Source organism: Salvelinus alpinus, chromosome 29, assembly GCF_045679555.1.
Source record: "Salvelinus alpinus chromosome 29, SLU_Salpinus.1, whole genome shotgun sequence".
Lineage (NCBI taxonomy): Eukaryota > Metazoa > Chordata > Actinopteri > Salmoniformes > Salmonidae > Salvelinus > Salvelinus alpinus.
The window spans coordinates 20,820,152-20,833,933 of record NC_092114.1 but is presented as its reverse complement, the minus strand read 5'-3'; the positions used below and the strand labels follow the sequence as shown (position 1 = coordinate 20,833,933).

Sequence of the window (13,782 nt, the reverse complement as noted above, 5' to 3'; positions counted from 1 at the left end):
GTTCGTACTGTCTGTGAATGTAGTGGTTCTGTTATCCTGCATCAGTGCTGTCTGTGAATGTAGTGGTTCTGTTATCCTGTATCAGTGTTAGTACTGTCTGTGAATGTAGTGGTTCTGTTATCCTGTATCAGTGTTAGTACTGTCTGTGAATGTAGTGGTTCTGTTATCCTGCATCAGTGCTGTCTGTGAATGTAGTTGTTCTGTTATCCTGCATCAGTGCTGTCTGTGAATGTAGTTGTTCTGTTATCCTGCATCAGTACTGTCTATGAATGTAGTGGTTCTGTTATCCTGCATCAGTCTCCATATTGTCTGTGAATGTAGTGGTTCTGTTATCCTGCATCAGTACTGTCTCTGAATGTAGTTGTTCTGTTACTGTCTCTGAATGTAGTTGTTCTGTTATCCTCCATCAGTACTGTCTGTGAATGTAGTGGTTCTGTTATCCTGCATCAGTCTCCATATTGTCTGTGAATGTAGTGGTTCTGTTATCCTGCATCAGTACTGTCTCTGAATGTAGTTGTTCTGTTATCCTGAATCAGTACTGTCTGTGAATGTAGTGGTTCTGTTATACTGCATCAGTACTGTCTGTGAATGTAGTTGTTCTGTTATCCTGCATCAGTACTCTATCTGAATGTAGTGGTTCTGTTATCCTGCATCAGTGCTGTCTCTGAATGTAGTGGTTCTGTTATCCTGCATCAGTACTGTCGCTGGATGTAGTTGTTCTGTTATCCTGTATCAGTGTCAGTACTGTCTGTGAGTGTAGTGTAGTGGTTCTGTTATCCTGCATCAGTGTTAGTACTGTCTGTGAATGTAGTGGGTCTGTTATCCTGTATCAGTGTTAGTACTGTCTGTGATTGTAGTGGTTCTGTTTTCCTGCATCAGTGGTCTGTGAATGTAGTAGTTCAGTTATCCTGTATCAGTCTCTGTGTTGTCTGTGAATGGAGTGGTTCTGTTATCCTGCATCAGTCTCCGTATTGTCTGTGAATATAGTGGTTCTGTTATCCTGCATCAGTGTTAGATCTGTCTGTGAATGTAGTGGTTCTGTTATCCTGCATCAGTCTCCATATTGTCTGTGAATGTAGTGGTTCTGTTATCCTGCATCAGTGTTAGTACTGTCTGTGAATGTAGTGGTTCTGTTATCCTGCATCAGTGCTGTCTGTGAATGTAGTGGTTCTGTTATCCTGCATCAGTGCTGTCTCTGAATGTAGTGGTTCTGTTATCCTGCATCAGTGCTGTCTGTGAATGTAGTAGGTCTGTTATCCTGCATCAGTGTTGGTACTGTCTGTGAATGTAGTGGTTCTGTTATCCTGCATCAGTGTTGGTACTGTCTGTGAATGTAGTGGTTCTTTTATCCTGCATCAGTGTTGGTACTGTCTGTGAATGTAGTGGTTCTGTTATTCTGCATCAGTGTTGGTACTGTCTGTGAATGTAGTGGTTCTGGTATCCTGCATCAGTGTTCGTACTGTCTGTGAATGTAGTGGTTCTGTTATCCTGCATCAGTGCTGTCTGTGAATGTAGTCGTTCTGTTATCCTGTATCAGTGTTAGTACTGTCTGTGAATGTAGTGGTTCTGTTATCCTGTATCAGTGTTAGTACTGTCTGTGAATGTAGTGGTTCTGTTATCCTGCATCAGTGCTGTCTATGAATGTAGTGGTTCTGTTATCCTGCATCAGTCTCCATATTGTCTGTGAATGTAGTGGTTCTGTTATCCTGCATCAGTACTGTCTCTGAATGTAGTTGTTCTGTTATCCTGCATCAGTACTGTCTGTGAATGTAGTGGTTCTGTTATACTGCATCAGTACTGTCTGTGAATGTAGTTGTTCTGTTATCCTGCATCAGTACTCTATCTGAATGTAGTGGTTCTGTTATCCTGCATCAGTGCTGTCTCTGAATGTAGTTGTTCTGTTATCCTGCATCAGTACTCTATCTGAATGTAGTGGTTCTGTTATCCTGCATCAGTACTGTCTCTGAATGTAGTTGTTCTGTTATCTTGCATCAGTACTGTCGCTGGATGTAGTTGTTCTGTTATCCTGCATCAGTGTTAGTACTGTCTGTGAATGTAGTGGGTCTGTTATCCTGTATCAGTGTTAGTACTGTCTGTGATTGTAGTGGTTCTGTTTTCCTGCATCAGTGGTCTGTGAATGTAGTAGTTCTGTTATCCTGCATCAGTACTGTCTCTGAATGTAGTGGTTCAGTTATCCTGTATCAGTCTCTGTGTTGTCTGTGAATGGAGTGGTTCTGTTATCCTGCATCAGTCTCCGTATTGTCTGTGAATATAGTGGTTCTGTTATCCTGCATCAGTGTTAGTACTGTCTGTGAATGTAGTGGTTCTGTTATCCTGCATCAGTGCTGTCTGTGAATGTAGTGGTTCTGTTATCCTGCATCAGTGCTGTCTCTGAATGTAGTGGTTATGTTATCCTGCATCAGTGCTGTCTGTGAATGTAGTAGGTCTGTTATCCTGCATCAGTGTTGGTACTGTCTGTGAATGTAGTGGTTCTGTTATCTTGCATCAGTGCTGTCTGTGAATGTAGTAGGTCTGTTATCCTGCATCAGTGTTGGTACTGTCTGTGAATGTAGTGGTTCTGTTATCCTGCATCAGTGCTGTCTCTGAATGTAGTGGTTCTGTTATCCTGCATCAGTGCTGTCTGTGAATGTAGTGGGTCTGTTATCCTGCATCAGTGTTGGTACTGTCTGTGAATGTAGTGGTTCTGTTATCCTGCATCAGTGTTAGTACTGTCTGTGAATGTAGTGGTTCTGTTATCCTGCATCAGTCTCTGTATTGTCTGTGAATTTAGTGGTTCTGTTATCCTGCATCAGTCTCCATATTGTCTGTGAATGTAGTGGTCCTGTTATCCTGCATCAGTCTCCATATTGTCTGTGAATGTAGTGGTCCTGTTATCCTGCATCAGTCTCCATATTGTCTGTGAATGTAGTGGTCCTGTTATCCTGCATCAGTCTCCATATTGTCTGTGAATGTAGTGGTCCTGTTATCCTGCATCAGTCTCCATATTGTCTGTGAATGTAGTGGTTCTGTTATCCTGCATCAGTCTTTGTACTGTCTGTGAATGTAGTGGTTCTGTTATCCTGCATCAGTCTCCGTATTATCTGTGAATGTAGTGGTTCTGTTATCCTGCATCAGTCTTTGTACTGTCTGTGAATGTAGTGGTTCTGTTATCCTGCATCAGTCTCCGTATTATCTGTGAATGTAGTGGTTCTGTTATCCTGCATCAGTCTCCGTATTATCTGTGAATGTAGTGGTTCTGTTATCCTGCATCAGTCTTTGTACTGTCTGTGAATGTAGTGGTTCTGTTATCCTGCATCAGTCTCCGTATTATCTGTGAATGTAGTGGTTCTGTTATCCTGCATCAGTGCTGTCTGTGAATGTAGTTGTTCTGTTATCCTGCATCAGTGCTGTCTGTGAATGTAGTTGTTCTGTTATCCTGCATCAGTACTGTCTATGAATGTAGTGGTTCTGTTATCCTGCATCAGTCTCCATATTGTCTGTGAATGTAGTGGTTCTGTTATCCTGCATCAGTACTGTCTCTGAATGTAGTTGTTCTGTTATCCTCCATCAGTACTGTCTGTGAATGTAGTGGTTCTGTTATCCTGCATCAGTCTCCATATTGTCTGTGAATGTAGTGGTTCTGTTATCCTGCATCAGTACTGTCTCTGAATGTAGTTGTTCTGTTATCCTGAATCAGTACTGTCTGTGAATGTAGTGGTTCTGTTATACTGCATCAGTACTGTCTGTGAATGTAGTTGTTCTGTTATCCTGCATCAGTACTCTATCTGAATGTAGTGGTTCTGTTATCCTGCATCAGTGCTGTCTCTGAATGTAGTGGTTCTGTTATCCTGCATCAGTACTGTCGCTGGATGTAGTTGTTCTGTTATCCTGTATCAGTGTCAGTACTGTCTGTGAGTGTAGTGTAGTGGTTCTGTTATCCTGCATCAGTGTTAGTACTGTCTGTGAATGTAGTGGGTCTGTTATCCTGTATCAGTGTTAGTACTGTCTGTGATTGTAGTGGTTCTGTTTTCCTGCATCAGTGGTCTGTGAATGTAGTAGTTCAGTTATCCTGTATCAGTCTCTGTGTTGTCTGTGAATGGAGTGGTTCTGTTATCCTGCATCAGTCTCCGTATTGTCTGTGAATATAGTGGTTCTGTTATCCTGCATCAGTGTTAGATCTGTCTGTGAATGTAGTGGTTCTGTTATCCTGCATCAGTCTCCATATTGTCTGTGAATGTAGTGGTTCTGTTATCCTGCATCAGTGTTAGTACTGTCTGTGAATGTAGTGGTTCTGTTATCCTGCATCAGTGCTGTCTGTGAATGTAGTGGTTCTGTTATCCTGCATCAGTGCTGTCTCTGAATGTAGTGGTTCTGTTATCCTGCATCAGTGCTGTCTGTGAATGTAGTAGGTCTGTTATCCTGCATCAGTGTTGGTACTGTCTGTGAATGTAGTGGTTCTGTTATCCTGCATCAGTGTTGGTACTGTCTGTGAATGTAGTGGTTCTTTTATCCTGCATCAGTGTTGGTACTGTCTGTGAATGTAGTGGTTCTGTTATTCTGCATCAGTGTTGGTACTGTCTGTGAATGTAGTGGTTCTGGTATCCTGCATCAGTGTTCGTACTGTCTGTGAATGTAGTGGTTCTGTTATCCTGCATCAGTGCTGTCTGTGAATGTAGTCGTTCTGTTATCCTGTATCAGTGTTAGTACTGTCTGTGAATGTAGTGGTTCTGTTATCCTGTATCAGTGTTAGTACTGTCTGTGAATGTAGTGGTTCTGTTATCCTGCATCAGTGCTGTCTATGAATGTAGTGGTTCTGTTATCCTGCATCAGTCTCCATATTGTCTGTGAATGTAGTGGTTCTGTTATCCTGCATCAGTACTGTCTCTGAATGTAGTTGTTCTGTTATCCTGCATCAGTACTGTCTGTGAATGTAGTGGTTCTGTTATACTGCATCAGTACTGTCTGTGAATGTAGTTGTTCTGTTATCCTGCATCAGTACTCTATCTGAATGTAGTGGTTCTGTTATCCTGCATCAGTGCTGTCTCTGAATGTAGTTGTTCTGTTATCCTGCATCAGTACTCTATCTGAATGTAGTGGTTCTGTTATCCTGCATCAGTACTGTCTCTGAATGTAGTTGTTCTGTTATCTTGCATCAGTACTGTCGCTGGATGTAGTTGTTCTGTTATCCTGCATCAGTGTTAGTACTGTCTGTGAATGTAGTGGGTCTGTTATCCTGTATCAGTGTTAGTACTGTCTGTGATTGTAGTGGTTCTGTTTTCCTGCATCAGTGGTCTGTGAATGTAGTAGTTCTGTTATCCTGCATCAGTCTCTGTGTTGTCTGTGAATGTAGTGGTTCAGTTATCCTGTATCAGTCTCTGTGTTGTCTGTGAATGGAGTGGTTCTGTTATCCTGCATCAGTCTCCGTATTGTCTGTGAATATAGTGGTTCTGTTATCCTGCATCAGTGTTAGTACTGTCTGTGAATGTAGTGGTTCTGTTATCCTGCATCAGTGCTGTCTGTGAATGTAGTGGTTCTGTTATCCTGCATCAGTGCTGTCTCTGAATGTAGTGGTTATGTTATCCTGCATCAGTGCTGTCTGTGAATGTAGTAGGTCTGTTATCCTGCATCAGTGTTGGTACTGTCTGTGAATGTAGTGGTTCTGTTATCTTGCATCAGTGCTGTCTGTGAATGTAGTAGGTCTGTTATCCTGCATCAGTGTTGGTACTGTCTGTGAATGTAGTGGTTCTGTTATCCTGCATCAGTGCTGTCTCTGAATGTAGTGGTTCTGTTATCCTGCATCAGTGCTGTCTGTGAATGTAGTGGGTCTGTTATCCTGCATCAGTGTTGGTACTGTCTGTGAATGTAGTGGTTCTGTTATCCTGCATCAGTACTGTCTGTGAATGTAGTGGTTCTGTTATCCTGCATCAGTCTCTGTATTGTCTGTGAATTTAGTGGTTCTGTTATCCTGCATCAGTCTCCATATTGTCTGTGAATGTAGTGGTCCTGTTATCCTGCATCAGTCTCCATATTGTCTGTGAATGTAGTGGTCCTGTTATCCTGCATCAGTCTCCATATTGTCTGTGAATGTAGTGGTCCTGTTATCCTGCATCAGTCTCCATATTGTCTGTGAATGTAGTGGTCCTGTTATCCTGCATCAGTCTCCATATTGTCTGTGAATGTAGTGGTTCTGTTATCCTGCATCAGTCTTTGTACTGTCTGTGAATGTAGTGGTTCTGTTATCCTGCATCAGTCTCCGTATTATCTGTGAATGTAGTGGTTCTGTTATCCTGCATCAGTCTCTGTACTGTCTGTGAATGTAGTGGTTCTGTTATCCTGCATCAGTCTCCGTATTATCTGTGAATGTAGTGGTTCTGTTATCCTGCATCAGTCTTTGTACTGTCTGTGAATGTAGTGGTTCTGTTATCCTGCATCAGTCTCTGTATTGTCTGTGAATTTAATGGTTCTGTTATCCTGCATCAGTCTCCGTATTGTCTGTGAATGTAGTGGTTCTGTTATCCTGCATCAGTCTCTGTATTGTCTGTGAATTTAATGGTTCTGTTATCCTGCATCAGTCTCCGTATTGTCTGTGAATGTAGTGGTTCTGTTATCCTGCATCACTATTTCTGCTCAATCTGAATGTATATGTTTCTACTGTTGGGTTATATAAAGGGCATACTTGAACCCGTTATACAAATGTCATACTTTAACCCGTTGCACTGTGTACTCCATGTACACTACTGTTCAAAAGTTTGGGGTCACTTAGAAATGTCCTTGTTTTTTGAAAGAAAAGCACATTTTTTGTCCATTAAAATAACATCAAATTAATCCGAAATACAGTGTAGACATTGTTAATGTATTAAATGACTGTTGTAGCTGGAAACGGCAGATTTTTTTTATGGGCTATCTACATAGGTGTACAAAGGCCCATTACCAGCAACCATCATTCCTGTGTTCCAACGGCACGTTGTGTTAGCTAATCCAAGTTTATCATTTTAAAAGGCTAATTGATCATTAGAAAACCCTTTTGCAATTATATTTGCACAGCTGAAAAATGTTGCAAAGAAAGAGCCATATCTCAGTAGGCCAATAAAAAGAAAATATTAAGATGGGCAAAACAACACAGACACTGGACAGAGGAACTCTGCCTAGAAGGCCAGCATCCCAGAGTCGCCTCCTCACTATTGATGTTGAGACTGGTGTTTTGCGGGTACTATTTAATGAAGCTGCCAGTTGAGGACTTGTGAGGTATCTATTTCTCAAACTAGACACTCAAATGTACTTGTCCTCTTGCTCAGTTGTTCACCGGGGCCTCCCACTCCTCTTTCTATTCTGGTTAGAGCCAGTTTGCGCTGTTCTGTGAAGGGAGTAGTACACAGCGCTGTACGAGATCTTCAGTTTCTTGGCAATTTCTCACATGGCATAGCCTTCATTTCTCAGAACAAGAATAGACTGACGAGTTTCAGAAGAAAGTCCTTTGTTTCTGGCCATTTTGAGCCTGTAATCAAACCCGCAAATGCTGATGCTCCAGATACTCAACTAGTCAAAAGAAGGCCAGTTTTATTGCTTCTTTAATCAGAACAACAGTTTTCAGCTGTGCTAACATAATTGCAAAAGGGTTTTCTAATGATCAATTATTCTTTTATGATAAAAATGATCAACTTGGATTAGCTAACACAACATGCCATTGGAACACAGGAGTGATGGTTGCTGATAATGGGCCTCTGTACGCCTATGTAGATATCCCATTAAAAATCAGCCGTTTCCAGCTACAATAGTCATTTACAACATTAACAATGTCTACACTGTATTTCTGATCAATTTGATGTTATTTTAATGAACAAAAAAAATATTTTTCTTTCAAAAACAAGGACATTTCTAAGTGACCCCAAACTTTTGAAGGGTAGTGTACATCATGTGTATGACCAATAACCAAACTCGAACTCGCAATGAGATTTTTTATCTCACTCCTCTTGTCTACCTTTGTACTTATTTCAAAACATCATCATATCCTACTTTCATTTGAGCCTTTGGTCATCTGAATGAGGACCAGTCATATGTAAAACTACTCTCTTGATCCTTCCCACAGAAAGTTGTGTACGATCAGAAAAATACATTAGAAAACTCCATTGGCTCTACTATGTAATGTTCATGGTTTTCTCCTGCAACGGGCAGACAATACGAGGTAATGAGATGGACACACAAAAGCGTCCCACGTGCCAGTGACTGGTGACTGGGGGCCCCATGCGGGCAGCCCTCTCCAGCCACTTCAACTATGAATGGCATCAATCATCAATGGCTGCTTTTGACCACCACGCACAGTCATTACCATCACCGGCCTCTTCACCAGCTAGTCACACAGGCTACATGTCTTCAAACTAAACGAGCCATTCAATTCAACCACTGATCAACTCACTCACTGCAAATGTGACAGAACTGGAAAGACCACCTGCACTGATATCCTTCACATGAGAGGGCAGGAGATAAGAGGACAGGAGGGGAGAGCAGAGGGGGGAGGAGAGGAGGGGAGAGGAGTGAAGAGGAAGGGGGAGGAGAGGAGTGGAGAAGAAAGGGGAGGAGAGGAGGGAAAGGGAGAAGAGAGGAGAACTCAACTGGTTTCACAGCACATTCAAAGTGCTAAGGAGACTCAGCGAAGCACCTCAAAACACAGGAACAGTCTTAAATCTCCCTCTCAAAGCTACCTCAGAAAGTCTATTCCTCTACAGCCAGAGAGAGAGAGAGAGAGAGAGAGCAGGAGGAGGAGGAACTGGGAGATGACCAGCTCTGCAGTGTGTTGTGGGATCAGGGGGTCTATATAATGCAGCCCAAACTGAGTGTGTAATTAAATTTCCTGAGCCGACAAAAAAAGCGTTAATTGCTAAAAAAGCTTAATCCGCTGATAAATATAGAAAGGATTGATAAATATTATGAGCAAATGAAAAATCATAAACTGCATTTCAGGTTTCTAACCTAGCTCCCGGACCCGGTCGAGGGAATTACCAAAATAAGACGAAGGGGGAGATTGGGAGTAGGAATGTCTTTTTAGATTTATATGACTTTTCCATGTACTGTAGCGCCATGATCGCTGCTCACTCAGCGCTGAAGAGCAGAACTACAGCACTGACCGACATATCCCTCACGATTCAAAATAAATATGAACCCTTTTCTTTTGACCTTCCAAACCACCCTGGCTTGGCTTCTGCACTCGCCTTCTTACACGCTGTTTTCTTTAAGATAAACCCACTCAAATAAAAATATTCAAACTACAGACTCGCTCCAGATCATAGTTTTAAGCAGGAAGAGGAGACAGAGACCTGGAAGACTGTGGATCAAAACTGTCTTTCCTCCGGGTTGTGACATCTGTTGATGGCCGACACAGCTCCTCATCCTCCCTCAGCGCCTCACCCTTAACACTCCTAACACACAGGCTGCCTCTCAACAGGCACCCTATTCCCTATATAGTGCACTACTTTTGACCAAAAAGTCAAAGTACTACTGGCCATGGTCAAAAGTAGGGCACTATACAGGGAACAGGTTGGCAGTTGGGGCAGAGCTCAGGCTGCCAGTTCCTATATGTTAGCAGAGAATAGTCTCCCATCCTATTGAAACCCTGTTGGCAGGCAGGCGGTTGGTCTCTCTGGGCTCTGTCTGTTCACTCAGCGCTTAGCTCCAAACCCCAGCCTCCAGCCAATCGCTGAGCACTCTAATTAGGGACGACCACGATGGAGCCTGCGGTCGCCGGTGGCTACTGGGGTCTTAGGCCTGGAGCTGGGAGGCTGGGAGGGATAGAGGAATGGGAATGGAGGGATGGAAGGATGGAGGGAGGGATAGAGGAATGGGAATGGAGGGAGGGATGGAGGGTGGGAGGGATAGAGGAATGGAGAATGGAGGGATGGATGGGGGAAAGAAAGGGGTGGAGGCTGGGGAATGGAGGAAAGGAGGGATGGGGAGGGGCAAGGATAGAGGGATAGAGGCTAGGAGGGAAGGAGGTTAGAGGGATGGAGCTGGGGTCTTGGGTCTGGGCCGGGTTCCATGTGGTGGCTCACCACCCACCAGGAATGCTCACGCTTGGTTTTCTGCTTCCTCAAGAATGGTTCCTTATTAAGCTTGTGCTAGTGACAACATTTTAACAGTATTGTATTTTTATCTGAATCGTCATCTTCTGATCATCAATCACCAATATGGTTGGATGTGTGTATAATGTATACAGTTTCTTTATCATATAGGCTGAGAGAGAGAGAGACAGACAGAGAGAGAGAGAGAGAGAGAGAGAGAGAGAGAGAGAGAGAGAGAGAGAGAGAGAGAGAGAGAGAGAGAGAGAGAGAGAGAGAGAGAGAGAGAGAGACAGAGACAGAGACAGAGACAGAGAGAGAGAGAGAGAGAGAGAGAGAGAGAGAGAGAGAGAGAGACAGAGAGACAGAGACAGAGAGACAGACAGAAAATAAACCAGGGAGAGAAAAAATAACTCTTAGAAAAAAGGGTTCCAAAAGGTAGAACTGTTTCTACCTGGAACTAAAAGAGTTCTACCTGCAACTAAAACGGGTTATTCAAAGCGTTCTCCTATGAGGACAACCAAAGACCACTTTAAGGTTCTTAGAGTGTAAGAACGAGGTTCTGAGCCACAGTGTTGCATGGTATCTTGCCTGCTATGGCCCCTGAAAACAGCAGCCTGCCCGGTCCGATCCTCCCATCATCATCACTCATGTAGGTCTTGATGTGAGCATAGCAGGGGAAGTAGATGGCTGAGAAGGGGATGTCTCGCAGGAAACAGGCTTTGGCTCCCTGTGGATGGTGTAGCGAGAAAGAAGAGACGAATGGGTGAGGAAAGAGGGGGGGGGGAGGGGGGGTTGAGCGATGGGGAGGACAGAGAAACAAGAAGGGAGGCAACAGACAAGGAGGGGTCAAAACAGAAAGAGAAAGACAGGGAGGGAGGGAGGGAGGGAGGGAGGGAGGGAGGGAGGGAGGGAGGTTAGGTAAAAGGCTGAGGAGGTCTCACATTATCCTTTTGACATCCTGATCTGGAAAATAAATGCAAGTGTTTTCTGGAATGGAATGATGTTACCTTCAACAGCTTTTTCCAGTCCCATCAGAACATAATTTCTTATAGTATAGCTTGTGGTTTAAGTTCTGAAAAATCTAACCCCAAAATGTCTAAGACTGGTTTCTGTTCCTGTCCCTCTATTTGAAAAGCTGGTATCTTACACATCGCTAGGGCCAGGAGTGTACTCTGACCATATGACATGTACAGGGAAAACTCTAGGTCCTACACTACAACTCATCCCCTCTCCTCACTTCTCATCTCCATCTGGCTGCCAGTTTATATACATGAGACGAGAGAGAGAGATAGAGAGAGAGGGATAGAGAGAGAGGGATAGAGGGAGAGGGATAGAGAGAGAGCGGGAGGGAGAGGGATAAAGAGAGAGGGAGAACGAGGGATAGAGAGAGAGGGAGGGAGAGGGATAGAGAGAGAGGGAGGGAGAGGGATAGGAAGAGAGGGAGGGGGATTGGGAAAGAGGGAGAGAGTGGAGAGTGAAAGACGAGAGATCGGGGAAAGAGGAGGAAGATTGCCTCTGTCCATCACCGTAAAGAAAGCCATATCTTCAACCAGATTACGTTTCATCTTATTCCCCTCCTTGGCTGCCATCCAGGTGAGGTTGGGGAAGGGGAAGAGAAAACGACATCTCTCCCTTCCACAGAGCAGTTTAAAGCCAAGGTTGAATCCCAAATGGCACCCTATTGGCACTATACAGGGAATTGGCTGCCATTTGGGACTCAGACCAGGAAAAGTTATCCTTTAAAAACCGGCTTCATTTAACTGCTGGGGTTAATCCTACCACTCATCCACAGCGTACACAGATACCTTACTGTATGGTATCTCTTCTTTCCTCAAGCGCTTTGCTTCTTTCTCCCCTGCCCTGTCCTGCCTGCCATCCCCTACCCTGCCTGCCCTGTCCTGCCTGCCCTGTCCTGCCATCCCCTACCCTGTCTGCCCTGTCCTGCCATCCCCTACCATGCCTGCCCTGTCCTGCCTGCCCTGTCCTGCCATCCCCTACCATGCCTGCCCTGTCCTGCCTGCCCTGTCCTGCCTGCCCTTCCCTGCCTACCCTGCCCTGTCCTGTCCTGCCCTGCCTGCCCTGTCCTGCCTGCCTGCATGCCCTGTACTGCCTGCCCTTCCCTGCCTGCCCTGCCCTGTCCTGTCCTGCCCTGCCTGCCTACCCTGCCCTGCCCTGCCCTGCCCTGTCCTGCCTGCCCTGCCCTGTCTGCCTGCCCTGCCCTGCCCTGCCTGACCTGTCCTGCCTGCCTACCCTGCCTGCCTACCCTGCCCTGCCCTGCCTGCCCTGTCCTGCCTGCCCTGTCCTGCCTGCCCTGTCCTGCCCTGCCTGCCTGCCCTGTACTGCCTGCCCTCCCCTCCCTGTCAGGGCCGCCATGCCACACTGCGTGCTGAAAAGTTGCCGATAGTATCGCCAAGGCCCTGGTTCACAATCACACACAGACATTACGGCAGTACAGGCCTAGTACTGTTTAAATACATGGAGGTGAGATGGAGCTGTTAAAATACATGGAGGTGAGACTGACCTGTTTAAATACATGGAGGTGAGACTGACCTGTTTAAATACATGGAGGTGAGACTGACCTATTCAAATACATGGAGGTGAGACTGACCTGTTTAAATACATGGAGGTGAGACTGACCTGTTTAAATACATGGAGGTGAGACTGACCTATTTAAATACATGGAGGTGAGACTGACTTGTTTAAATACATGGAGGTGAGACTGACCTGTTTGAATACATGGAGGTGAGATGTAGCTGTTTAAATACATGCAGGTGAGACTGACCTGTTTAAATACATGGACGTGAGACTGACCTGTTTAAATACATGGAGGTGAGACTGACCTGTTTAAATGCATGGAGGTGAGACTGACCTGTTTAAATGCATGGAGGTGAGACTGACCTGTTTAAATACATGGAGGTGAGACTGACCTGTTTAAATGCATGGAGGTGAGACTGACCTGTTTAAAAACATGGAGGTGAGACTGACCTGTTTAAATACATGGATGTGAGACTGACCTGTTAAAATACATGGAGGTGAGACTGACCTGTTTAAATACATGGAGGTGAGATGTAGCTGTTTAAATACATGGAGGTGAGACTGACCTGTTTAAAAACATGGAGGTGAGACTGACCTGTTTAAATACATGCAGGTGAGACTGACCTGTTAAAATACATGGAGGTGAGACTGACCTGTTTAAATACATGGAGGTGAGACTGGCCTGTTTAAATACATGGACGTGAGACTGACCTGTTTAAATACATGGAGGTGAGACTGACCTGTTTAAATACATGGAGGTGAGATGTAGCTGTTTAAATACATGCAGGTGAGACTGACCTGTTTAAATACATGGAGGTGAGACTGGCCTGTTTAAATACATGGAGGTGAGACTGACCTGTTTAAATGCATTGAGGTGAGACTGACCTGTTAAAATACATGGAGGTGAGACTGACCTGTTAAAATACATGGAGGTGAGACTGACCTGTTAAAATACATGGAGGTGAGACTGACATGTTAAAATACTTGGAGGTGAGACTGACCTGTTTAAATACATGGAGGTGAGACTGACCTGTTTAAATGCTTGGAGGTGAGACTGACCTATTTAAATATATGGAGGTGAGACTGACCTGTTTAATTAAATACATGGAGGTGAGACTGACCTGTTTAATTAAATACATGGAGGTGAGACTGACCTGTTTAAATACATGGAGGTGAGACTGACCTGTTACAATAC

At 44.4% G+C, this 13,782-nt stretch overlaps 1 protein-coding gene across 1 annotated transcript in view; it reads right to left on the bottom strand.

Moving 5' to 3' along the window:
* LOC139559284 (electrogenic aspartate/glutamate antiporter SLC25A13, mitochondrial-like) overlaps positions 1-13,782 on the bottom strand; it is a 98,306-nt gene that overhangs the window by 6,431 nt on the left and 78,093 nt on the right. The window contains exon 15 of the mRNA XM_071375141.1: positions 10,641-10,779. Coding sequence (XP_071231242.1) covers positions 10,641-10,779 — 139 coding nt within the window. The remainder of the gene's footprint in view (positions 1-10,640; positions 10,780-13,782) is intronic.